This window comes from Rana temporaria, chromosome 13 (assembly GCF_905171775.1).
Source record: "Rana temporaria chromosome 13, aRanTem1.1, whole genome shotgun sequence".
Classification (NCBI taxonomy): Eukaryota; Metazoa; Chordata; class Amphibia; order Anura; family Ranidae; genus Rana; species Rana temporaria.
The window spans coordinates 115,972,927-116,000,129 of record NC_053501.1 but is presented as its reverse complement, the minus strand read 5'-3'; the positions used below and the strand labels follow the sequence as shown (position 1 = coordinate 116,000,129).

Here is a 27,203-nt window from a genome sequence, read left to right as displayed (position 1 = left end):
AGATTGATTCCCATGGTTTTTTTCCGGTCACTAGTCGAGCGGCTGTATTTTAAACGACTTGCAGACGAGTGATTTGGTATTTGGGGAGTCCTAGATAGAGGGCATTTGCGTAGTCGAGTCTGGAATTGATGATTGTTCCCACCACGACTGCAATGTCCTCTTTCGGGATAAAGGGCGTGAGTCTGCGTAGTAGGCGCAGCAGATGGTGGGATCCGCTGACTACTGACCCTATTTGTGCATCCATTGTCATGTAGGTATCGAAAATTACTCAGAGACTTTTGACTTTGGTGCTAGGGGTGATAGTTTTACCCAGAATGGCTGGGGGAGTCCATGTTGACGCGGGGTGATTTTTCCGGCTGGCTTGAAACAGGAGAAGTTCTGTTTTTGAATCGTTGAGTTTAAGATAACTGTTTGTCATCCAGTTATCTATTAGGCCCCGTACACACGACCGAACATGTTTGCTGAAACTGGTCCGCGGACCAGTTTCAGCAGACATGTTCGGTCGTCTGTACAGCCGAGCGGACAGGATTCCAGCGTACATTTGCCCGCCAGACCGTTTTTGAGCGGGCAAATGTTTCTAAACTTGCGTAGAAACATGCCCGCTGGAATCCTGTCCGTTGGACATGTTCGGTCGTCTGTACAGACTTACCGTACATGTCCGAGCGGCCGCCATCCCTCGCATGCGTCGAATGACTTTGACGCATGCGTGGAAGCATTGAACTGCCAGGGCCGTGCACGTCGCCGTGTCATCGTCGCCGCGACGGCGCGGCCTCATCGCCGCGTATCGTGTACGCGCGGATTTCTGTATGATGGTGTGTACAGCCATCATACAGAAATCTCCGGGCGGGCATGTACGCTGAAAACGGTGAGGCGGACCCTTTTCATCGTACATGTTTGCCCGTCTGTACGAGGGCTTAGAGTGAGGCATTTCTCTAGTCCAAGAGAATGATCCTTTTTGTTGCAGATGCGGAAATACAGTTGTGTGTCGTCTGTATAGGAGTGGTAAAGTAACTTCTGGTTACTGATGATTTCAAAGAGAGGGCGAAGATAGATATTAAACATTACGGGCGACAAGGGAGATCCCTGAGGGACTCCGCATGATACCGTACGTTTTTCAGAAGTGAAAGACCCCATTTTCACTATTTGTGATCGGTTTTCCAAGAAGGAGGAGAACCAGGGTAAAACACCTTCAGCGACTCCGGCTACTTCAGCTAGCCTAGCCAATAGTGGTCCGTGGTCTACAGTGTCAAAAGCCGCGCTTAGGTCCAGCATTATCAGGAGACAAGATTCTCCTTCGTCTGCGGCCTCTAGAGCGTCATCCCATATTTTGAGCAGCGCCGTTTCTGTTCCGTGACCCGGACGGAAGCCTGATTAAAACGGGTCGAGTAATTTATGGGTGTCTAAATGCAGTTGCAGCTGTTGTACAACTTCTTTTTCCATTACCTTGGAGAAAACAGTTAGACCTGTTATGGGCCTCATCGTTGTTTGGGTCTTTGGGGTTGAGGGTAGGTTTTTTTAGAATTGGTTTTATTGTACCTTGTTTCAGCAAGGTGGGCACCATGCCCTCCTTGAAAGATTGGTTTATGAGCTGCGTGATAGCTGGTGCCAGTATATCGGCACTTTCTTTCAGCAGTTTAGTGGGAATGATATCATTGGGTGCTGTGCTGTTACGCAGAGTCCCAATGATATTTTTAGTGGCATCGATGGAAATGGGTTTTAGAGTGAATTTTGGTGATTGCAGCAGATTTATGTGGGTATTAGGTTTGTGATTTGGGGGGGAGTTGGTGACGGTTCCATTTTGCTGAATACTTTCACGGATTTTTTCAATTTTATTAATGAAATAATCCGATAATTCGTTGCAAAATTCTTGTGAATCAGAATTGGGGGCATCTAAACACGCAGGATTCATAGTCTGAGTGACCAGCTTGAAGAGTTCTCGGGGGCGGTTAAGGGCAATTGCGATGATGTTGGAAAAATGATTTTTTTTTGGCCATGAAGATTTTTTTGTGATATTTCTTTGTTATTATCTTGTAAATGGTGTGGTTTTTATCTGAAGAGCACCTTTTCCACGCAGCTTCTGCTCTTCTACGCTCTTGCTTTAGCAGTTGTTTTTCCGGATGCAAGTTTTGCTTTTTGGTGCTACTAAGTCAGCTGACTGTAGTAGCGCCTTGTTTATGGCGTCAAGTGTTTCTGTGGCTGTTTGTTTTTGTTGGATTGTTTTTATTTTGTTCCCTAGTGTTTTGAAGAGTTCCGAGTGGAGCTTCTTCTGAGATCTAGTCCAGTGAGTTGTCACCGGTTTTGTCGTGTTTTTTTTGGGCTGGCGTTTTTGGTGATTGTGAATTTAATGGCATGGTGATCGGTCCATGGTTGCGGCTCATTTTCCAGGACGTCAATTTCCAAATCTTGTTTGAAAATGAGATCGAGCGTATGGCCTGAGGCATGAGTGGGGCCTTGTATTAGTTGCTGCAGACCTAATCCTTCCAGATGGTCGATACAGGCGTCGGCGATGGGGTCCAGCGAAGAGTTGGCCCAGAGGTTGAAATCCCCAAGCACCAAAAGGTGTTTGATGTTTAGGGTATATGTGGAGATGAATTTTGTCAACAACGTGAGAAGGTGCGTTTTTGGGCCTGGTGGTCTATAGCAAAGTAGCATATGGACCGTATCTTGGGTTTTGAAGGACTGGTTTGGTGATCGAGAGGTGAGTCTTGTGGATCACCGCCAGGCCCCCCCTCTTTGCCCCACTCTGTTTTGCATTTGAATGCGATAATTTGCTGGCACCAATTCTGTTAGAATGGTGTTGCAGTCGGCTGTGAGCCAGCTTTCTGTGATGAAGAGGCAGTCTAGATCGTGTTGAAGGATGAAATCATAGATTTCTTGTCGGTGTTTTACTGCCGATCTTGTGTTGACCAAATCGCATATTATGCGCTTGGGCTGGGGTACCTGCGAATCGTTTCTCAACAGTCGCTCATTCCTTAGAGCTTTTTTGGTGACAACTGGGAGTATAGAGGCAAATGGTTTTAGTTCCCGGATGGTTTCTGCAGAGTATTTTAGGTAACCCATGGTCGCAGAAAAAAACGCAGGGAAGTAATGTTGATTGGGGGGGTCTTTTATGGTGATGGGCGGAAGACTGTCCAAGTGAGCCGTCACTCGTTGAGTCTTCTCTCCCCGACTGTTCCAGAGGAAGGCGAAAAACCCCAGGCGCGCTGTGCCAATCTGCAGCAATCTGGTTGTTTGTGCTGTGTCTGCAGCAGTCGAGAGCTGGGAGGACCCTGCCTGGCTGCACTATCCCTGGGGAGAGCCGACTCGTTTGAGAGCGTCCTGCTCTCACTGTCCCTGGGGTGAGCAGACTAAGGTGAGAGCGTCTGCTGCACCGCTGAATCTATATATTAAGAGTTCTAACTTTACTAGCTGCAAGCTTGTTCTGGGTCAGTGATTGATAAAATAATGAAGACTCCTGTCTTAACTCGTGTTTAAAACTCCTGGTTTTTAACTCAACCACTTTTGTTCAAAGAATCCACTTCTGTTCAGAAAATCCACAAGTGAGCCACCATCAGCTGGGAGCCAGCTCCTATGGGAGTTTGTACAGACACTATATACTCACCTGTGAACACCTGTGAACAAACACACACCTGTGAACAATTAAACACTCCCCTTAATTAGCAGAAAGGAAAAAGAAAAAAAAAGGCTGTTTAAAAAGTTTAAAAAAAAGGGGGAAAAAAAACAACACTTCCAAGCAGAAGCAGTTAAAAGAAAACTCCTGTTTTTTAACTCAACCACTTTTGTTCAAAGAATCCACTTCTGTTCAGAAAATCCACAAGTGAGCCACCATCAGCTGGGAGCCCTGTGATTAACTTTAACATGCTTGTACTGTATATAAGAAAGCTAAGATACCATTAAAAGTGTTCATACATTTTGAAACCAGTAACAGAGCGTATGTCTCGTTATTCTGGGAAATGAGATGGATCGTGTCTGATGTCTGCTGGCTTGTCGGATAAGCTGTCGTGGGGCGATGGAATGGGAATATCATAAACGGTGGTGACCGTTACAGTGGTGGCACAGCAGTGGGATGGTTCCATCGCCAGAGGAACAGCTACAAGGACACAGGACAATGGAGACACAGTATGAACGTCTGAAGCTCTCTTCCCTCATGTAGCCCAAGAGTGCCTGTGGTCAGCGGATGACAGCCCCACGGAAGGCTTTGACTATGATGACTATTGTATTGGAGGATGTCCAGTGATCCTGACTTTTTGGATGACCGGGAGTGGCGCTTGGAGGACATAATGGAGCACAGAGAGGAAAAATTGAATGTCTCGGAAGGGCACTGGTTACAGGAAGATTTGGAGTTTCTGGCCATTCAGGAATGGGAGCTGGAGATCGCCTACAGACACCTGCTAGACTCTGCTCAGCAGCAGGGTAGGGCTCCTGTTGCCTGGGACTATGAGGAAATTTTAGATGACAATTTTGAAATCCTGGCTGATGAATCGGCAGTGGAAAATCTGAAGATTGCCATTCCCAAAGCTGAAGCGGATGATGTGGAGTTCCAGGAGGCTAGGGCAGTTGGCTCATCTCCCTAGCCACAGATTACAGAACGTATGGACTTAATTGACCATTCAGAGGATGTTACGGTTTATGCATACTCAGCAGAAGAGCTGGCAACAGAGCAGAGTGCCACGAGCCTCTACTCTCAACTAACGGAAGAGGGAGTTCCTGTGGTAGTGGATGGGACTGTGATCTCCACTCACAGCAACCCAGCAGAAGAGCTGGCAACAGAGCAGAGTGCCACGAGCCTCTGCTCTCAACTAGCAGGAGAGGGAGTTCCTGTGGTAGTGGATGGGACTGTGGTCTCCACTCACAGCAACCCAGCAGAAGAGCTGGCAACAGAGCAGAGTGCCACAAGCCTCTGCTCTCAACTAATGGAAGAGGGAGTTCCTGGGGTAGTGGATGGGACTTCAGTCCTCACTGACACAACCCCAGAGAATGGTGCGGCACTGAGACCGGAGGATGTCAGCTTTGCTTTGCAAGCCCTGGGGGATTTTCACCTACCACCAGTGGATGGGACTTCAGTCTCCACTGGTATACCCCAGGGATGGGGGGCAGTTGGCCCAGATCCCCAAAAGCATGATGGACTGAGCCCAGTCACCCTGTCTTCTATCCAGTGGCTGAAAGCTTTTCAGGGAGAAGGGCCAGTCCAGGCTACTCCCCAGCGGCAGGCATGTTCTCTGAGAGACCCAGAGGTTGGCTGGGTGAGTAATGCTCTGTTTGGAGCAATTTATTTGGGGAACTGTATGGATACCAGCATTGGAGGACTGGAACTACTGACTAACTTCGGAGTCAACCCGTTTGGGGTTCCCTCCTGTGTCAGTCTCCCACCAAAAGGGGAGAGATGTAACAGAATGACCCATGACACCCAGAGAATTTTGAAGGGTGTGGGGTACTCCTGTGCCAGCGTCAGGGCCAGATTAAGAACATCATGGGCCTGGTGCTGAGGATTTTGGTGGGGCCTTTTATGAATAATAAATAAATGCGTGGGAATGACATCAACGCAGCCCGGCCAAGGCAAGTGACCAAAGGCACAGAACCCAGAAGGAAGACCGGGTGAAGATGAAAGCGCCCGGGCCCCGCCGGATTCATCACAGCGCAGCACTGGAGGGCTCAGTCTGAACATTTAAGTGTACCCTAATGTGCTAATATGCTGTGCATACTTGTACATTGTGGCATAACCTACCTCAGGGCCTCTAAAAAGTAGTAATGTCAGGAAAGTTTACTACCGCTTTAATATTACAGGATCCCAGGAGCCTCTCATGGGGCCCTCTACTGACCCGGTGGGCGGTGGCCCTTGGGCAGTGCCTAAGTGCATAGTTGCCAACATTTAAAAAATATTTTCAGGGACACTTTTTTATACAAGTGCTATATTTAGAGTAGCTGAGATCCCCGATGTTCCTCTATACATCACAGTAGTAATCACAAAATTAAATGAGTACTAATAATGGGGCAGAACAAATACGAGAACTGAGATTTCCTTTATTTAAACTATCAAAAGTGTGTCCATTCTAGAGCTGGTAACATTGAGAGTATTCAGTATAATTTTAAAGAACTGTTTTTGTGGGTAAGCGACATAGGGGAGGAGTATGGACGGTATATAAGTGGGAAGTATGTGCAGGTGAGGGAGAGGAATGTGGAGGGTTTAACAGTGGGCATTATGTACAGGAGAGGAGTGCAAAGGGTACGGCAAAAGGCACTATGTACAGGAGAGGAGTGCAAAGGGTACGGCAAAAGGCACTATGTACAGGAGAGGAGTGTGAAGAGTATGACAGTGGGCAGTATGTACAGGAGAGGAGTGTGGAGGGAATGACAATGAGCAGTATGTACAGAAGAGAAGTGTGGAGGGTACGACAGTGGGCAGTATGTACAGGAGAGAAGTGTATGAGAGGAGTGTGAAGGGTATGACAGTAGGCAGTGTGTACAGGAGTGTGGGGGTATGACAGAGGGTAGTATGTAACAGATAGAAGTGTGGAGGGTATGATGGGGCAGTATGTACAGGAGAGGAATGTGGAGGGTATGACAGTGGGCAGTATGTACAGGAGAGGAGTCTGGAGGGTGCAACAGTTGGCATTATGTACAGAAGAGAAGTGTATGACAGCAGGCACTATGTAAAGGAGAGGAGTGTGAAGGGTATGACAGTGGGCGCTCTGTATAGGAGAGGAGTATGGAGGGTATGACAGTGGGCACTATGTACAGGAGAGGAGTGTGTAGGGTATGACAGTGGGCACTATGTATAGGAGAGAAGTGTGGAGAGTATGACAGTGGGCACTATGTACAGGAGAGAAGTGTGGAGAGTATGACAGTGGGCACTATGTACAGGAGAGGAGTGTGGAGAGTATGACAGTGAGCACTATGTACAGGAGTGGAAGGATGTTTAGGGACTGCGTAGTGGTTAAGCGGGTCATACATGGATTGAAATTACGCCAATTATGCAGAGACCAGCCATAGTCGATCTATGTATGGGCTAGCTGGTTTTACACAAGTCAATCTATTAATCGACTTGAGTACAACCAGCCTGTTAGGTTTTTCCCAAAACAATCAGTGCTGCCAGCTATAGTTAGCAACACTGATCATTGTACGCACTGGCAGAACACAATAACACTGCAGGAGTGATTCCCCCATCCACAGGTCAGCAGGTGAGAGGGTGTGTGGGGGACAGGCTGGGAGAGATACTAGTCAGTGGCTGGGTAGGCACTGGTAGTATCAGAGCCAGATACACACAGGTTACATACGCCACAATCGTTAGAGCGAGAACAATAATTCTAGTACTAGACCTCCTCTGTAACTCTAAACATGTAACCTAAAAAAAAATTAAAGCATCGCTTAGGATACCAAAAAAAATCGTGCTAACTTTAGTGTTTTTTTAAATGAATGAAACAGTTTATTTCCAAAAAAACACGTTCGAAAAATTGCTGCGCAAATACCGTGCTAGAGCTGCACAATTAATCGTTAAAAAATCGTGATTTCGATTCAACCCCCCTGACGATCTCCAATGCAGAGTTTGCTGATTCTTTCATATAACAAGTGGAGAGACTTTCAGCTATAAAAAGAAAATATCTGGGCACGCAGTCTGCCAAGTTTTTAACAGGAAACATTGTAACTAACGCTTCCTTTTTAGATCAAAGGGATAAACTTCTGTGTGTAAAGAACAAATCCCCCAAGTTTGTAACAATATGAAACATTGTAACCAACTATCTTCTTAGATCAAACTTCTGTGTGTAAATGCAGGAAATTTAACCACTTAAAGTCCAACACTTGTTTCTTATGTTAAAAAGCAATATTATTTGCTAGAAAATTACTTGGAACCGCCAAACATTATATATATTTTAGCAGAGACTCTAGGGCAGTGATGGCGAACCTTGACACCCCAGATGTTTTGGAACTACATTTCCCATGATGCTCAACTACACTGCAGAGTGCATGAGCATCATGGGAAATGTAGTTCAAAAACATCTGGGGTGCCAAGGTTTGCCATCACTGCTCTAGGGAATAAAATGGCTATTGCTGCAATATTTTATGTCACACTGCATTTGCCCATTTCAATGAATAATAAAAACCATACAAACAAAACAGTAAAGTTAGCCCATTTTGTTTTGTTTTAATGTGAAAGATGATGTTACCTTGCAAGAATCGTGAGAGAATCGTGATCTATCTTCTAAGCAAAAAAATGCAATTCTCATTTTAGCCAGAATCGTGCAGCTCTATACCGGGCAACATAAAACGTTGCAAAGACCACCATAGAGTAATTTTCTAGCAAAAAAACAAATGATGATTTTTACATGTAGTAGAGAAGTGTCAGAATTGGCCTGGGTGGCAAGGGGTTAATTACCATGAGTAATATACAAATAATTATTATAAGCCCTGTGATCCTATCAGTCTGCTGTAGTGTGTCAGCTTGTATTTATATTGGCCGCTCTGAATGTAGCTTCTGACAGGCTGTGCAAGCAGGCCCGTATCTCCGGAACCATAAATGATAGCCATCCCATATTTTAACCAGTTGTGGGGTAGGTCTTCAACTGCCTACCCCCCAAATGTGGTGTTTCTGTGACCTCTGGTCATCGAGCTACAACCCCCCCCCCCCCCCAGTCAATCTTTTTTTTTTTTTTGGGGGCAAATGGGCCTATCTTGAGAAAGGGGCCTGGAGCTGCAGCTCCATCAGCCCCTATGTTAATCCAGCCCTCCTGGCCAGCGTCACTAATGACTCTTGGGTCTAGGGTCATCCTGTGCCCCTTTTGGGCATAGGGTGACTGAGAAATATTAATTATAAATTACATGAGATGGGACATTAATGATAATTCGTGTTTTGCAGGATATCTTGGAATTGTACAGGTTGTTAAAGTCTGACTCCAAATGGAGTGTTTTCATTTAATGGGGGGACACATGCTTTTGAGGTGTTAATTGCGTAGACTCCTGAAAGACGTTCTATTGTCCATTGTGTGATGCTAACTAAGTCTGAAGGGTCAGATGTCTCCTTTTAGGGGTAGGGAATTAGCATGTCAATTATGAACAGAAAAAGGCAAGGGTGGGACTTTTAGATAAAACATGCATCCCAGGAGAACCACAAAACAATTGAATATGGCAGATAACCAGTACATTAGACCCAAAAACTTTAACATGAGAGCATTGCGTGGCAGCAATTGGCAGTCAAGTGTTTAATCGCATAAAAAATATGTAACAAAAACATTAATGACATAGCATAAATAGTATAGTAGTCAGAGATTGAATAGTACATAATTCTGTAACAATATATGGTAATAAAGTATAATAACATATTGGGTTCATAAATAGCAATAGTACAATAAGGGGGGAAAAAAACAATTCAATTGAAGCGTGTCTCCATGGTAAAAAATTATAATTAGAACTTGCATATGCTGGCACACTCCAGTAGGTATGGGAACTGATGGGTAATAATGATACTACTATTTTCTTGTGAAAAAAATAATAATGATACTACTAAATATAGACAGAGGGGGCATCTAACTGGCTCCCAATGAGCATATCGGGTACAATATAAAAATATACAAAATCAGTATCCTTAAAATATATCTCCATGATAGTTGTAACCGGAATTGGTTGGTAAAATCCAATCGGTGTATGAAGTAGTAGATGTTGCAGTAGCGGTATGTATATAAAAGGGCATCTTATTGGCTCAATGCGTTTCGTGGCTACTGCCACTCTTCAGGAGCAGGTATGTAGTAGGGGTCTATAAATATCAAAACAGTAAGATTTAAAATAGGTTGGTATGGTGAATCTCGGTACAGGGACAGGAGGGAAGAGATAGAGCAGTAACAATTCCTAAAATGACTTACAGGTATGCCTATGACTATGAATATAGGCGTGGAGTCAGGAGGCCGGGGAGGCACGGTCGGAGGAACATCAGCCCACGGGAGCTGAGGTGGATAAGGATTATTACCATATATTGTTACAGAATTATGGACTATTCAATCTCTGACTACTATACTATGTATGCTATGTCATTATTGTTTTTGTTACATATTTTTTATGCGATTAAACACTTGACTGCCAATTGCTGCCACGCAATGCTCTCATGTTAACGTTTTTGGGTCTAATGTACTGGTTATCTGCCATATTCAATTGTTTTGTGGTTCTCCTGGGATGCATGTTTCATCTAAAAGTCCCACCCTTGCCTTTTTCTGTTCAAATCAGCGGGGATGGAGGCATTTGGCTGATACCCAGTGCCTTATTTAAAGTCCAAACCTTTTTAGTCTAGTTTAGCTTATCCATATTGTTATATAATTTTTGGGGATGGAAACATGTATCCCTATGTTTTTTGTAATATTACATTACTGGCACTCTCCCCCTTTATTTAGGCTATTCAGTGGTCTAGTCTATCAAAGCACTATTTATATTGTCATACTCTGAATCTCTCAAGCATGCGGGTATACAGGAGTGTAGCCATAGAGTATCCGTCCGCACTGTTACCCACAGTGTGCCTGCTTGGTTTTGCCATTGCTGTGCAATGGGTGGGACATGGTTGAGCTGGCTGGTCTTGGCTGGTTCTCTCAGTCCCGGGAGCTGCGATGCGCTCCTGGGCTCTCCCCTCCCCTGTGTCACATGGGAGGCTGGGAAGATTCCCACTTGCGCATCAACGTCACGTCTCCGGCATCATGCACGCTGCGTCACCTTGGCGGTGCTGGCGCTGTTGTTTTTCCATCTCGGCGTCTTCATGAGGTGGTTGGCGCTGGAATGGTGGACAGCTGTGTCTGTTCCACTGTCTGACGCCACCCCCTCTCCCTATTGGCTGCCTAGCGTGCCGTTGGTGGATCCCCCGCCTAAAATTGCAGCGAGTACATCTACTCTCTCCGGTCTAGCTGGTCCCCCCTTAAATGGACATGTCCATGATTGTGTTTGCAGCACTCACCCTCACAGATCCACTTATCAAGGTATATTTTGATGGTCGTTACCACCATATCCTGCTATTCCTATTTCACCTTTCTTTATCCTTGACCACCATTTTACTTAGTATTTATGATTTATGACCTCAGTATTGAGGTTTGTTTACTATATACATTGTTACCACAATGTATTATATTTCATACCATATTACTGCTTACCACATACACTGTTACTACACTTTATCTTCCTTCTCACCACTCCATTTATTCATACCCTCCTTTCTCCATTGGTCCCTACTTTATTTTATCCTCACCTATCCATTTTTATTATATACACTTTTGACACTATACGTTTTTCATAATTACACACCTTTTGTTCTGTAATTTTTTTTAACTAGGCCTAAAATGTGTATTTTAGCCACTTCAGCCCCAGACCATTTTGCTGGCCAAAGACCAGGCCCTTATTTGCGATACGGCACTGCGTCGCTTTAACTGACGATTACGCGGTCGTGTGACGTTGCACCCAAACAAAACTGACGTCCTTTTTTTTCCCACAAATAGAGCTGGTGGCATTTGATCACCTCTGCGGTTTTTATTTTTTGTGCTATAAATAAAAATAGAGTGACAATTTTGTAAAAAATTCAATATTTTTTACTTTTGCTATAATAAATACCCCTAAAAATATATATAAAAAAAAGTTTTCCTTAGTTTAGGCCGATACGTATTCTTCTACATATTTTTGGTAAAAAAAAAAACGCAATACGTGTTTATTGGGGATAGATTTATGGCATTTTTATTAATAATAATTTTTGTTACTAGTAATGGCGGCGATCAGCAATTTTTATCGTGACTTCGACACATTTTGGGACCATTGTAATTTTTACAGTGATCAGTGCTATACAAATGCACTGATTACGGTGAAAATGACACTGGCAGTGAAGGGGTTCCCCACTAGGGGGCGCTGAAGGAGTTAAGTGTGTCCTAGTGTGTGATTCTTACTGTAGGGGGGCGTGGCTTGGCATGTGATGTCACTGATCATTGTTCCCTATGACAGGGAACAGACGATCACTGACAAGCCACTGGGAAGAACGGGGGAAGGTTTGTTTACACTCACCTCTCCCCGTTCTTCAGCTCTGTGCCCAGCTGTGGGTCGTGAACGCGCCGAAGCTCCATGACCGCAACCGCAGACCCGATCGCCGCCGGTGTCCCGCGATCGGGTCTGCGGTTGCGGTCATGGAGCTTCGGCGCGTTCACGACCCACAGCTGGGCACTTAAAAGGGACGTACTTGTACAACCTTGTGCCCAGCCCTGCCATTCTGTTGTCGTATATCGTAGTGCGGCGGTCCATAAGTGGTTAACACATTTTTTTAAAAATGCAAAAATTACTTTGTTCAGCAACTTGTGTGACCTAAAAGGGGTAAGGAAAAAATAGCAACACCAGATCTGTACTTTCCAGAAAATTGTTAAAATGTTTTATCAAATTACCTCTCAGCTTCTGAGTCCGTGTGTGTTGGAGTTCATCCATTCGAATCTGATCCACCAGACCCACACCTATAGAGAGATAAATCAATACAATCTATGACATCATCTCATCTAAGGCCGGCCCATAAAAATTATAATTCAGAACATATCTAAACAGGCTAAATATTAAACATGTGCACACTGAAATATTTTGTTTCGGAATTTAGTTTTCGCCCCAAAAAATTATTTAGTTACTCCCGAAATTCGTTTTTATTTACAGTGGAACCTCGTTTTAAGAGTAACTTGGTTTGAGAGTGTTTTGATTTGCGAGCAACTTTTTTTTTTTTATTCTGACGAGCAGAATTCAAGCTAAATAGGCCTGCAGTACCTAATTTGGCCTGAGGTACGGGGGCGCAGGAGCCGAGAAAAGCCAAACATTGGCCTGCAGTAGCTCATTTGGCCTGAGGTACGGGGACGCAGGAGCCAAGAAAATCCGACCATTGGTCTGCAGTACCTCATTTGGCCTGAGGTATGGGGGCGCAGTAAAGGAGCCAGAGTGTCCTTGGGCCTTTTCGGACGTTTTCGGGGGTTTCCGGCGCCCCCCACCTCTGGCCGCATTCGGTATTGCATCCCATTGAAGTAAATGCGGAACAAATTATTTTTGTTTCCATTGACTTCAATGGGAAAACTCGCTTTGATATGCAAGTACTTTGGATTACAAGCATTCTCCTGGAGCGGATTATGCTCATAATCTGAGGTTCAACTGTATTTTGTTTCGTTATAAAACGCAACCCGGTCCAAGGCTCCGTGACCGCGGACGCGGGACTCGCGTACCCGATCGCCGCTGGAGTCCCGCGATCGGTCCCCGGAGCTGAAGAACGGGGAGAGCTGTGTGTAAACACACCTTCCTCGTTCTTCACTGTGGCGGCGTCATCGATCGTGTGTTCACTTATTTTAGAATCACAATTGATGACGTCACACCTACAGCCACACCCCCCTACAGTTGTAAACACATATGAGGTCACACATAACCCCATCAACGCCCCCTAGTGGTTAACTCCCAAACTGCAATTGTCGTTTTCACAGTAATCAGTGCATTTTAAATGCATTTTTTTGCTGTGAAAATGACAATGGTCCCAAAAATGTGTCAAAATTGTCCGAAGTGTCCGCTATAATGTCGCAGTCACGAAAAAAAATCAGTGATCGCCGCCATTAGTAGTAAAAAATTATTTTTTTATAAAAATGCAAAAAAACTATCCCCTATTTTGTAAACGCTATCAATTTTGCGCAAACCAATCAATAAACGATTATTGCGATTTTTTTACCAAAAATAGGTAGAAGAATTACTGAGGAAAAAAATAACTTTTTTTTTTATTATTTTGGGGGATATTTATTATAGCAAAAAGTTAAAAGTATTGAATTTTTTTCAAAATGTTCGCTCTATTTTTGTTTATAGCGCAAAAAATAAAAACCGCAGAGGTGATCAAATACCACCAAAAGAAAGCTCTATTTGTGGGAAAAAAGGGACGCCAATTTTGTATGGGAGCCACGTCGCACGACCGCGCAATTGTCAGTTAAAGCGACGCAGTGCCGAATTGCAAAAACTGGCCGGCTCCTTTAGCTGCATTTTGGTCTGGGTTTTAAGTGGTTAAAGGGGTTTTCATAATTAGCATCCTTTACCTGCAGACATTCCTCTTTTCACTTCCTCATTGTTCGTTTTTGCTCAGAAGTTGCTCTATTTCTTCTCTGTTCTGGTCACTTCCTGCTTGTCTGATTTTACTGACCACCGTGAAGGGAGGCTTTACTGCGGTGGTCAGTAACGTGCTCGCCCCCTCCTGGGAACTACATCTGTGTGACAGGACGCTCTCTACGTGTTAGAGACTTCAAGGAGGTGTGAATTACTGGGCGTGCCGCAATTCATACCGGAAAATGTAGTTCTTACATGAATGAGCGCCGCAAACCAGGAAGTGAATGAGAGAACAGAAACTAGAACGCCGGAGGTAATTTAGATGAAGGAATTTAATAGGTATTTACTCGTTTTTAACAGAATCATTACACTATTCTGTCTGTCTACCTTGCAGACATTAATTTTAGGCAAAACATTTTTTTCCTTTACAACTCCTTTAAGGTCAAATCTGTCATTGAAGGCTTATGGTGTCTGTCAGATGTTCTAAGAAGATTTGACGGAGCAGCTAAACTGTATGACGCTGCGATCATACATTTCCGGTCGAACGTTCCGCCTACAAGCTATAGTAGCATTCTAATGTTGTATGACACTAATGATAATTATATTTATAAATTATTATTACTAGTCAACCATCATTCGAATTCTTCTATAGCCTATGGGCGAAGCATTTAACCGGAAATGTACGATTGCAGCGTTGTACAGTTTAGCTGCTTGTCGGATCTTCTTAGAACTTTTGACAGACACCATAAGCCTTCAATGACAGATTCAACATTTGTATGTTTTTCTCTGCTTCGTCGAATCTTCGTCGTTCATCGTCGAATACGTGTTTATTGATCAGTTTGCGCAAAAGTTAGAGCATCTACAAAATAAGGGAAAGATTTATGGCCTTTTTATTAATAATTATTTTTTTATTAGTAATGGCGGCGATCAGCAATTTTTATCGTGACTGCGACATATTTGACACATTTTTGGGACCATTGTCATTTTTACAGTGATCAGTGCTATAAAAATGCACTGATTACGGTGAAAATGACACTGGCAGTGAAGGGGTTCCCCACTAGGGGGCGTTGAAGGAGTTAAGTGTGTCCTAGTGTGTGATTCTTACTGTAGGGGGGCGTGGCTTGGCATGTGATGTCACTGATCATCGTTCCCTATGACAGGGAACAGACGATCACTGACAAGCCACTGGGAAGAACGGGGGAAGGTTTGTTTACACTCACCTCTCCCCATTCTTCAGCTCTGTGACCCGATCGCGGGACACCGGCGGCGATCGGGTCCGCGGTTGCGGTCATGGAGCTTCGGCGCGTTCACGACCCACAGCTGGGCACTTAAAAGGGACGTACTTGTACAACCTTGTGCCCAGCCCTGCCATTCTGTTGTCGTATATCGTAGTGCGGCGGTCCATAAGTGGTTAACACATTTTTTTAAAAATGCAAAAATTACTTTTTTCAGCAACTTGTGTGACCTAAAAGGGGTAAGGAAAAAATAGCAACACCAGATCTGTACTTTGGAGAAAATTGTAAAAATGTTTTATCAAATTACCTCTCAGCTCCTGAGTCCGTGTGTGTTGGAGTTCATCCATTCGAATCTGATCCACCAGACCCACACCTATAGAGAGATAAATCAATACAATCTATGACATCATCTCATCTAAGGCCGGCCCATAAAAATTATAATTTAGAACATATCTAAACAGGCTAAATATTAAACATGTGCACACTGAAATATTTTGTTTCGGAATTTAGTTTTCGCCCCAAAAAAATATTTAGTTACTCCCGAAATTCGTTTTTATTTACAGTGGAACCTCGTTTTAAGAGTAACTTGGTTTGAGAGTGTTTTGATTTGCGAGCAACTTTTTTTTTTTAAATTCTGACGAGCAGAATTCAAGCTAAATAGGCCTGCAGTACCTAATTTGGCCTGAGGTACGGGGGCGCAGGAGCCGAGAAAAGCCAAACATTGGCCTGCAGTACCTCATTTAGCCTGAGGTATGGGGGCGCAGGAGCCAAGAAAATCCGACCATTGGTCTGCAGTACCTCATTTGGCCTGAGGTATGGGGGCGCAGTAAAGGAGCCAAAGTGTCCTTGGGCCTTTTCGGACGTTTTCGGGGGTTTCCGGCGCCCCCCACCTCTGGCCGCATTCGGTATTTCATCCCATTGAAGTAAATGCGGAACAAATTATTTTTGTTTCCATTGACTTCAATGGGAAAACTCGCTTTGATATGCAAGTACTTTTGATTACAAGCATTCTCCTGGAGCGGATTATGCTCATAATCTGAGGTTCAACTGTATTTTGTTTCGTTATAAAACGCAACCCGGTCCAAGGCTCTGTGACCGCGGACGCGGGACTCGCGTACCCGATCGCCGCTGGAGTCCCGCGATCGGTCCCCGGAGCTGAAGAACGGGGAGAGCTGTGTGTAAACACACCTTCCTCGTTCTTCACTGTGGCGGCGTCATCGATCGTGTGTTCACTTATTTTAGAATCACAATTGATGACGTCACACCTACAGCCACACCCCCCTACAGTTGTAAACACATATGAGGTCACACATAACCCCATCAACGCCCCCTAGTGGTTAACTCCCAAACTGCAATTGTCGTTTTCACAGTAATCAGTGCATTTTAAATACATTTTTTTGCTGTGAAAATGACAATGGTCCCAAAAATGTGTCAAAATTGGCCGAAGTGTCCGCTATAATGTCGCAGTCACGAAAAAAAATCGCTGATCGCCGCCATTAGTAGTAAAAAATTATTTTTTTATAAAAATGCAAAAAAACTATCCCCTATTTTGTAAACGCTATCAATTTTGCGCAAACCAATCAATAAACGATTATTGCGATTTTTTTTACCAAAAATAGGTAGAAGAATACGTATCGGCCTAAACTGAGGAAAAAAATAACTTTTTTTTTTTATTATTTTGGGGGATATTTATTATAGCAAAAAGTAAAAAGTATTGAATTTTTTTAAAAAATTTCGCTCTATTTTTGTTTATAGCGCAAAAAATAAAAACCGCAGAGGTGATCAAATACCACCAAAAAAAAGCTCTATTTGTGGGAAAAAAGGGACGCCAATTTTGTATGGGAGCCACGTCACACGACCGCGCAATTGTCAGTTAAAGCGACGCAGTGTCGAATTGCAAAAACTGGCCGGCTCCTTTAGCTGCATTTTGGTCTGGGTTTTAAGTGGTTAAAGGGGTTTTCACAATAAGCATCCTTTACCTGCAGACATTCCTCTTTTCACTTCCTCATTGTTCGTTTTTGCTCAGAAGTTGCTCTATTTCTTCTCTGTTCTGGTCACTTCCTGCTTGTCTGATTTTACTGACCACCGTGAAGGGAGGCTTTACTGCGGTGGTCAGTAACGTGCTCGCCCCCTCCTGGGAACTACATCTGTGTGACAGGACGCTCTCTACGTGTTAGAGACTTCAAGGAGGTGTGAATTACTGGGCGTGCCGCAATTCATACCGGAAAATGTAGTTCTTACATGAATGAGCGCCGCAAACCAGGAAGTGAATGAGAGAACAGAAACTAGAACGCCGGAGGTGATATAGATGAAGGAATTTAATAGGTATTTACTCGTTTTTAACAGAATCATTACACTATTCTGTCTGTCTACCTTGCAGACATTAATTTTAGGCAAAACATTTTTTTCCCTTTACAACTCCTTTAAGGTCAAATCTGTCATTGAAGGCTTATGGTGTCTGTCAGATGTTCTAAGAAGATTTGACGGAGCAGCTAAACTGTATGACGCTGCGATCATACATTTCCGGTCGAACGTTCCGCCTACAAGCTATAGTAGCATTCTAATGTTGTATGACACTAATGATAATTATATTTATAAATTATTATTACTAGTCAACCATCATTCGAATTCTTCTATAGCCTATGGGCGAAGCATTTAACCGGAAATGTACGATTGCAGCGTTGTACAGTTTAGCTGCTTGTCGGATCTTCTTAGAACTTTTGACAGACACCATAAGCCTTCAATGACAGATTCAACATTTGTATGTTTTTCTCTGCTTCGTCGAATCTTCGTCGTTCATCGTCGAATGGTCTACCCAATGGCATCACTAGGGTTGGTGTCACCCGGTGTGAAAAAAAATGGTGTCAGCCCCCACCAACTATAGTCCCCTCTCAGTAAAGACCCCACACCACTAACTACAGACCCTCTCCCGCAGTATAGATCCCTCTCCCTCAGTACAGACCCCCCATCAAAATAGTTCCCCTCCCTCAGTATAAACCTCCCCCTTAGTACAGACACCCCCACCTCAGTACAGACACCCCCACCTCAGTGTAGACCCCTCCATCAGCACAGACACCCCCACCTCAGTACAGACACCCCCACCTTAGTGCAGACCCCTCCATCAGCACAGACACCCCCACCTCAGTACAGACACCCCCACCTCAGTGTAGACCCCTCCATCAGCACAGACACCCCCACCTCAGTACAGACACCCCCACCTCAGTGTAGACACCTCCATTAGTACAGACCCCCCACCTCAGTACAGACCCCCTCTCAGTGCAGACCCCCTCTCAGGTACAGACACCCCCCTCAGTACAGACACCCCCCCTCAGTACAGACACCCAACTCAGTGCAGACCCCCCTCAGTTACAGACACCCCCCAAGGTGCAGACGCCCCCAGTGCAGACCACCCAGTACAGACATCCCCAGCAGTACAGACACCCCCCTCAGTGCAGACACTCCCAGGATTAGACACCCCCTCTCCCCATCAGTATAGACACCCCCCTTACCTCACAGACCTCAGAACAGCAGATGCACACAGCTGTGTGTCCCTCGAGTGCGTGCTCCTCCTCCTCTGTGGATGTAAACAGAGAGGAGGGGGCGGTGGCTTTGTTCCGCTGAGGGACACAGTTGCGGCGCAAGCCATGAGACACAGGGAAGTGGGCGGTGTTAGTGGTGCAGCTACCTACGGGTGTCACCCCTCTGGTGGGTGTCACCCAGGTGCGGCCCGCACCCCCCGCACCTGCCTAACAATGCCACTAGGTCTACCCCAACACTGTCTCTATAATGTCGAATCTTTCCTGTCTATGTAGAATAATCTTGGACTAATAGAGTTAAGTTTAGGCACATTTGACCTCAGGTTCGATAGACACAGATTGTTATTGTCCCCGCCATGTCGAATCTCCTATCTATATCAAACTGTTGTAGCAACGAAAATAAAGCATTTTTTTATGTCGGATCTTTCAGATTTTGGATTCTGCGCGTTCATCTTAGTTTGTTGAAACGATAACGAAAATACACGATATTTGGATGAAAATGCATTCGGATGAAAACTAATGCACATGTCTACTAAATATACAATCCCCGGCCACTTTATTAGGTACACCTCGCTAGTACCGGATTGGACCGCCCTTTTCCTTCAGAATTGCCTTCATATTTCAACAAGGTGTTGGAAACATTCTTCAGAGGATTTTTCTCCATAATGATGTGATAACATCACACAGTTGCTGCAGATTTGTCGGCTGCACATCCATGATGACAATCTCCCATTCCACCACATCCCAAAGGTGCTATTGGATGAGATGTGATGAGTGTGGAGGCCATTGGAGGACAGTGACCTCATTGTCCAGTGGTGAGATGATTGGAGCTTTGTGACATGGTGACATTATCCTGCTGGAAGGAGCCATCAGAAGATGGGGACACTGTAGTCATAAAGGGATGGACATGGTCAGCAACAATATTCAGGAAGGCCGTGGTGTTTAATCAATGCTCAATTGGTACTAAGGGGTCCAAAGTGTGCCAAGAAAATCCCCCCCCCCCCCCACCATAACACCACAACCAGCCTAAACCGCCTGAACCGGTGATACAAGGCAGGATGGATCCATGCACCAAATTCTGACCTCACCATCCAGGGCTGGTGCAAGGATTTTTGACACCCTAGGCGAAACCTAATTTTGCTGCCCCACCCTTGGCTCCACCCCTGACTCCACCCTCTTTGTCCTGCACATGTATACCCCATCCTTTTAACCAAATGCCCATTAAATGCAGCCTACCAGCACCCATCAATGCAGCCTCACAAGCACTCATGAATGCAGCCTACCAGCACCCATCAATGCAGGCTCACCAGCGCCCATCAATGCAGCCTCACCAGCACCCATCAAATGCATCATACCAGCACCCATCAATGCAGCCTCACCAGTGCCCATCAATGCAGCCTCACAAGCGCCCATCAGAGCAGCCTCACCAGCGCCCATCAATGCAACCCCACCAGCGCCCATCATTGCAGCCTCACAAGCGCCCATCAATGCAACTCCACCAGTGCTCATCAATGCAGCCTCAAAAGTGCCCATCAATGCAGCCTCACAAGCGCCCATCAATGCAGCCTCACAAGCGCCCATCAATGCAGCCTCAAAAGCGCCCATCAATGCAGCCTCAAAAGCGCCCATCAATGCAGCCTCAAAAGCACCCATCAATGCAGCCTCACAAGCGCCCATCAATGAATGTTTTCTTGCTTCCATTCATTTGGTCAGGACACAGACACAGTTCTCTGCTACCGCTGCGCCTCTGACACTATGTGCGAACGGAGCGGCAGCTGCCTGCTAATGCTGAGATTTTGTTGCTTGCTGCAGAGAGAAGAGAGTAGGAACACCAGTGGCCGGATGCCCTAGGCAGCAGTGCGCCCTAGGTGGCTGCCTAGTTTGCCTAGTGGTAGCCCCGGCCCTGCTACCATCTGAATGTTGGAGCTGAAATCCAGACTCATCAGACCCGGCAATGTTTTCCAATCTTCTATTGTTCAATTGTGGTGATCATGTGCCAATTGTAGCCTCAGTTTCCTGTTTTTAGCTGGAGTGGCACCCGGTGTGGTCCTCCACTGCTGTAGCCCATCTGTTTCAAGGTTGGATGTGTTGTGTGTTCAGAGATGGTATTCTGCATACCTTGGATGTAACAAGTGTCTATTTGAGTAACTGTTGCCTGTTGTTACTGTCTGCTCATTCTCCTCTGACCTCAACAAGGCATTTTCACCGACACAACTGCCGCTCACTGGATATTTTCTCTTTTCCCCACCATTCTCTGTAAACCCGAGAGATGGTTGTACGTAAAAATTCCAGAAATACTCAGACCGACCCATCTCCCACCAACAACCATGCATGTTCAAAGTCACTTAAAGGGGTTGGATGCAAATGCTGGACTCAGGGAGCGCGCCTGCAAGGTAACCCCCTTGGGATAGCGCTTCTCAGAGGGGGTTATCTGATGCGGGGAGGAGCCAAGAGAGCTGCCGATGGACCCCAGAAGACGAGGTTCGGGCATCTCTGTGCAAAATGAGCTGCAGAGGTAAGTATGACATGTTTGTTATTTAAAAAAAAAAGTAATTTAAACCTTTACAATCACTTTAAATGGCCTTTCTTCTGATGCTCGGTTTGAACTTCAGCAAGTCGTCTTCACCACGTCTAGATGCCTAAGTGCATTGAGTTGCTGCCATGCGATTGGCTGATTAGCAAATTGTGTTACCAAGCAATTAAACAGGTGTACCTAATAAAGTGCCCAGTGAGTATAATAAAACATGTCGCTTGTGGATATGTGTTTTGGGTATAAATTGTTGAAAGAGGGAGGATGTGAAGTTGTCCTAACAACCTGGTAACCAATGGCATCAAAATGCTTTGATAAATAGGTAAAAAAAAAAATGTAAAAACAATACAGACAAATTACACCCACTAATGCCGCGTACACACGATCGGAAATTCCGACAAGAAAAGTTTGATGTGAGCTTTTTGGTCCATCTGACGTTTGCTGTCGGAATTTCTGCCAACAATTTGAGAGCTGGTCCTCTATTATTCAGACGGAAAAAGTTCCTTTCGGAAAATCCGCTTGTCTGTATGCAATTACCAAGCGAAAAAAAAAAACATGCATGCTCAAAATCAAGCAGAAGAGCCGAACTGCCTATTGAACTTCATTGATCTCGGCTCATCGTACGTCTTGTACGTCACCACGGTCGGAATTTCCGACAAGATTTGTGTGACCGTGTGTATGCAACACAAGTTTGAGCCAACATTCTGTCTGACAAAATCCACGGTTTTCTTGTCAGAATTTCCGATCGTGTGTATGCGGCAAAAGACTACCATCAATACTTATCTGTCCTACACAGGGCCGCCATCAGGGGGGGTACAGGCAGTACACCTGTAAGGGGACCGGAGGTCCCCAGGGGCCTGGACAGCAACCCCCTTTTTTCTATTTATTCTTTTTATAATAAAAATTGTAATATATTTTTTATATATTTATTTTTATTTTTTTTATTAAAGGGCCCAGAGATACCCAGCGCCCTGGATGGCAACCCCCCCTTTTTTTATATATATATTTTTTATTTTTTATTAAAGGGCCCCGGATGGCTACCCCCCTTTTTTTTGTAAGTGGCCCAGAGGTCCCCAGGGCCCTGGATGCCAACCCCCCCCCCTTTTATATATTTGTAGCGCCGGGTTACTTCCAAGTACCAGTGCTATGGAAATTTAGAGTATAATCAGAGTGTAAATGACTCTTATTCCAATTGCAATCATTTTATTAGGGTCTCTGTTCCAGCTTGGCTGTGCTGTGGGGTCATTCTGTTGCACTGGGGTTTTTTCCCCACCCCGGTGCAGTAGGTGGCAGCAGTGGAGTTGAGGTTTGGGTGTTCTCTTCCAGCGGCCAATCGGGAGGCTTGGGCCTAGCTGGGCATGCTGGGAGAGGGTACTTATGGAACAGACGCCATTTTGAGAGGGTTCTGTTTCCGGTGTGGCACCCACCTTCAGGCTCCGGCGTTATGGCCTACCTGGCCGGAGTGTGCGTGCTATGCAGTGTTCCTGGTTTTGGGCCTAAGTTGGTCCGGAGCATTCGAGCAGGACGGGGACTCAGTAGTCGACTGGGTTCCCACTTTTGAAGATCCCAAGCAAGTGTAGCTGTTCGGTAGGGAGTCCATCTGAGGAGCGCCAATGAGAGGCTGGCGGTCCAATAGGATTCTGACGAACCACTGGGGATCGAGGTGACCGGACACTGAAGGATTGGCTCCTCTTTCAGTCGGTACCTGGGCGACGTTAAAGCGGGAGTTCACCCATTTATAAATTTTTTTTTTCTCCCCTTAGCTTCCTGCTCGTTTTGTCTAGGGGAATCGGCTATTTTTATTAAAATATGAGCAGTACTTACCGTTTTTGAGATGCATCTTCTCCATCGCTTCCGGGTATGGGTCTTCGGGAGCGGGCGTTCCTTCTTGATTGACAGCCTTCCGAGAGGCTTCCGACGGTCGCATCCATCGCGTCACTCGTAGCCGAAAGAAGCCGAACGTCGGTGCGGCTCTATACTGCGCCTGCGCACCGACGTTCGGCTTCTTTCGGAAAATCGTGACGCGATGGATGCGACCGTCGGAAGCCTCTCGGAAGACTGTCAATCAAGAAGGAACGCCCGCTCCCGCAGCCCATACCCGGAAGCGACGGAGAGGATGCATCTCGTAAACGGGTAAGTACTGCACATATTTTAAAATAAATAGCCGATTCCCCTAGAGAAAACGAGCAGGAATCTAAGGGGGAAAAGTGCCCTCTAAGGGAGAACCCCCGCTTTAACAAAAGAGGATCCAGACGTAACTTTACCTAGGATTGTTATCTCCGATCAGAGAGGGCCTGTGGCAGAGGTTTCTTCTCTGACATTCATTCAAAAAGGTCTGTGGCAGAGACTTTGTTCTAAAGAGATTCGAGCTGTGTTCCGGCTGCTGGGTCAGTGAGAGAGGCCTATCCGGGCACGCTAAGCCCACTCGAGCAGGAGTGGAGTAAGAGTGTTACTCATGGGAACAGGACTGTTCCAGAAACTACGCCTGAATCTGCTGTTCTCTTTTCCATCTCTATCCCTTTCATCACCTGTTAACTGTTTTTACCTGGCTGGGTAATAAAGAGCACATAAAGAGACATTTGTTCGTGGACATTCCTTTGTTGCTGCTGTGTGCATTATTCATCCCTAGACATTCGGAAAGAGCCATGAGGTAAATCTGCCATCCCATTCATTACCAGCGGCTCCTTCGGGGGTGAGCGCTACATTTTTTTTTTATTTACCGTATTTTCCGGCGTATAAGACGACTTTTTGGTTGCAAAACAATGCATCCAGCCGTGCCTTCTTCTCAGACTGTCCTGTGATAGGCGGAACACAAATTTTCCCAGCAGCGCCTCTGTTCTGTGTTCCTCCTATCACGGATGCCTTCTCATCCTCGGACGAGAGAACGTCCGTGATAGGCGGAACACTGAACAGAGGCCCTGCTGGGAAAATTTGTGTTCCGCCTATCACAGGACAGTCTGAGGAGAAGGCGCGGCTTTTAAATCATGGACGCTTGCAGCATACAGAGACATTCATTGGCCTGGAAGTCAGAATCTGCAAAACGTGAGTGATGGCACTGTTGGCACAGTGGGGGAAAGTGATGGCACAGTGGGGGCAAGTGATGGCACAGTGGGGGCAAGTGATGGCACAGTGGGGGCATGTAATGTAATGGCACAGTGAGGCATGTAATGTAATGTAATGGCACAGTGAGATTTGAAAAAGCCTGTTTCCGTCAGCGGTTCTGGCTCCCCCTCAGGTTCCAGAAAGACTAGTAGGAAGGGGGTAGTCTTATACAGTGAGTATATCCCAAAACCAACATTTTTCCTGGAAAATTAGGGGGTCGTCTTATATGCCCAGTCGTCTTATACGCCGGCAAATACGGTATTTTTTTGTTTTTATTAAAGGGCCCAGAGGTCCCCGGATGGCAACCCTTTTTATATATATATATATATATATATATATATATATATATATATATATATATATACAGTACAGACCAAAAGTTTGGACACACCTTCTCATTTAAAGAGTTTTCTTTATTTTCATGACTATGAAAATTGTAGATTCACACTGAAGGCATGAAAACTAAATATAAAAATAAATTAAATATATTTTTATATTCTAGGTTCTTCAAAGTAGCCACCTTTTGCTTTGATTACTGCTTGGCACACTCTTGGCATTCTCTTGATGAGCTTCAAGAGGTAGTCACCTGGCGCAGAATAGCATGCCGCTGCAAGATGCTGTGGTCGCCATGCTGGTTCAGTATGCCTTCAATTTTGAATAAATCCCCAACAGTGTCACCAGCAAAGCACCATCACACCTCCTCCTCCATGCTTCACAGTGGGAACCAGGCATGTAGAGTCCATCCGTTCACCTTTTCTGCGTCGCACAAAGACACGGGGGTTGGAACCAAAGATCTCAAGTTTGGACTCATCAGACCAAAGCACAGATTTCCACTGGTCTAATGTCCATCCCTTGTGTTCTTTACCCCAAACAAGTCTCTTCTGCTTGTTGCCTTTCTTTAGCAGTGGTTTCCTAGCAGATATTCTACCATGAAGGCCTGATTCACACAGTCTCCTCTTACCAGTTCTAGAGATGTGTCTGCTGCAAAAGGTGGAAGAACCCAGAATAGGAAATGTATTTTCTGTTGTTTCACACTTTTTTGTTATGTATAATTCCACATGTGTTACTTCATAGTTTTCATGCCTTCAGTGTGAATCTACAATTTTCATAGTCATGAAAATAAAGAAAACTCTTTGAATGAGAAGGTGTGTATATATATATATTTTTTTTTATTAAAGGGCCCCGGATAGCTAACACACACACACACAGTATATATATATATATATATATATATATATATATATATATATATATATATATTTATATTTCTTTTTTTTGTAAGGGGCCCAGAGGTCCCCAGGGAACCCCCCCCCTTTTTTTTGTTCGTCAGCACCCAAAGCCCTCCCGATCTCCATTCGCGGCGGCAGCACCCCCCCTGCTTCTCAATTCGTGGAACCTCACCTCCCCGCTTCTCAATTCCCGGCAGCCCCCCTGCTTCTCAATTTGAGGCGGCAGCACCCCCCACCTCCGGTTCTCTGTCTGCTCCAGGGGGCCCATGGCTGAAGCTGTGTAAGGGGCCCAATAATGGCGGCCCTGGTCCTACATCTGCGCTTCAGAACTTCACTCTCTTGAATAGTTACTTTGGCAGGATCCTCAGTATATGAGACTTCCCATGTGTTAGATCCCCCGCTGCCCAATAATGTGGTTCCTCCCTCCTACTGCATTTGCCACTGAGGATTGTCATAGTTGGTGTTGAAAACACAAAGTCCTCTTACCTGCCTGTATGATCCCATCTAGAAATGCCAATAAATTTGGATGAGGATGATCTTTCTGTAGTGCATAGAGACATTCACAGAGTCCAATCACAGCTTCTCTTCCCCGTTTCTGAATATCTTTTATCAAGTTGTGAGAAAAGCAAGCGACCCCCGGTCCTTCTTTTATTGGCCAGTATTTCTGAAACAAAGACATATCACATGACGTTTTATAGTCCAGTAGTGTGCAAAAGTTTTAGGCAGGTCCAAATCAAAAAAATTCCCTTTAACCACTTGGCACTCCAGGGGACATCATATGACGTCCTGGGCTTTGTGGTGGTATATATATTCAAGGATGGACTGGCCATTGGGACTACCGGGAGATCCCGGTGGGCCAATGGCTCAGTGGGCCGATCGGAGGTCTGCGGCAATCTACCCATCAATTGCCGACAGCTGGCACCTGACAGGTAGATCGAGATTTAGCGAGCATGCAAAGTAGGGCAGGCAGGAAGCGTGTGTAATATGTTCTCTCTCCTGTCACGGCACTCACGCTGCTCCCTGGCAGCCCCTCCTCTCTTCTTGTCCATCCCCATTTGCTTGTGACATCATCTGGGATGGACGAGAAGAAAGGAGGGGCTGCCAGGGAGCAGCGTGAGTGCCGTGACAGGAGAGAGAACATATTACATACGCTTCCTGCGCTACTCTCCATGCTGGCTGGTAAACAATGTGCACCATAATGTGCTCTGTGCCCTAATGTGCTATGTGCCCTGATGTGCTATGTGCCCCATGTCCTGATGTGCTATGTGCCCCATGTCTTGATGTGCTATGTGCCCCATGTCTTGATGTGTCATGTGCCCTTATGTGCTATGTGTCCTGATGTGCCCTGTGCCCCATGTCCTGATGTGCCATGTGCCCCGTGTCCTGACGTTCCCTCATGTGCCCCATGTCCTGATGTGCCCCGTGTCCTGATGTGCCCCGTGTCCTGATGTGCCATGTGCCCTGATGTGCCCCGTGCCCTGATGTGCTGTGCCCTGTACACTGATGTGCTGTGCCCTGATGTGCT

The 27,203-nt window shown here is 45.4% G+C and overlaps 2 protein-coding genes across 2 annotated transcripts in view; both read right to left on the bottom strand.

The window, feature by feature from the left end:
- The window catches only part of LOC120920591 (NACHT, LRR and PYD domains-containing protein 12-like), a 148,999-nt gene that overhangs the window by 28,148 nt on the left and 93,648 nt on the right, over positions 1-27,203 (bottom strand). The gene's annotated exons all lie outside the window — the stretch shown is intronic.
- LOC120920593 (NACHT, LRR and PYD domains-containing protein 3-like) overlaps positions 1-27,203 on the bottom strand; it is a 67,216-nt gene that overhangs the window by 17,419 nt on the left and 22,594 nt on the right. The window contains exons 4-6 of the mRNA XM_040332753.1: positions 26,165-26,342; positions 15,589-15,654; positions 12,384-12,449 (exon numbers count right to left, since the gene is read on the bottom strand). Of these exons, the coding sequence (XP_040188687.1) occupies positions 12,384-12,449; positions 15,589-15,654; positions 26,165-26,342 (310 nt within the window). The remainder of the gene's footprint in view (positions 1-12,383; positions 12,450-15,588; positions 15,655-26,164; positions 26,343-27,203) is intronic.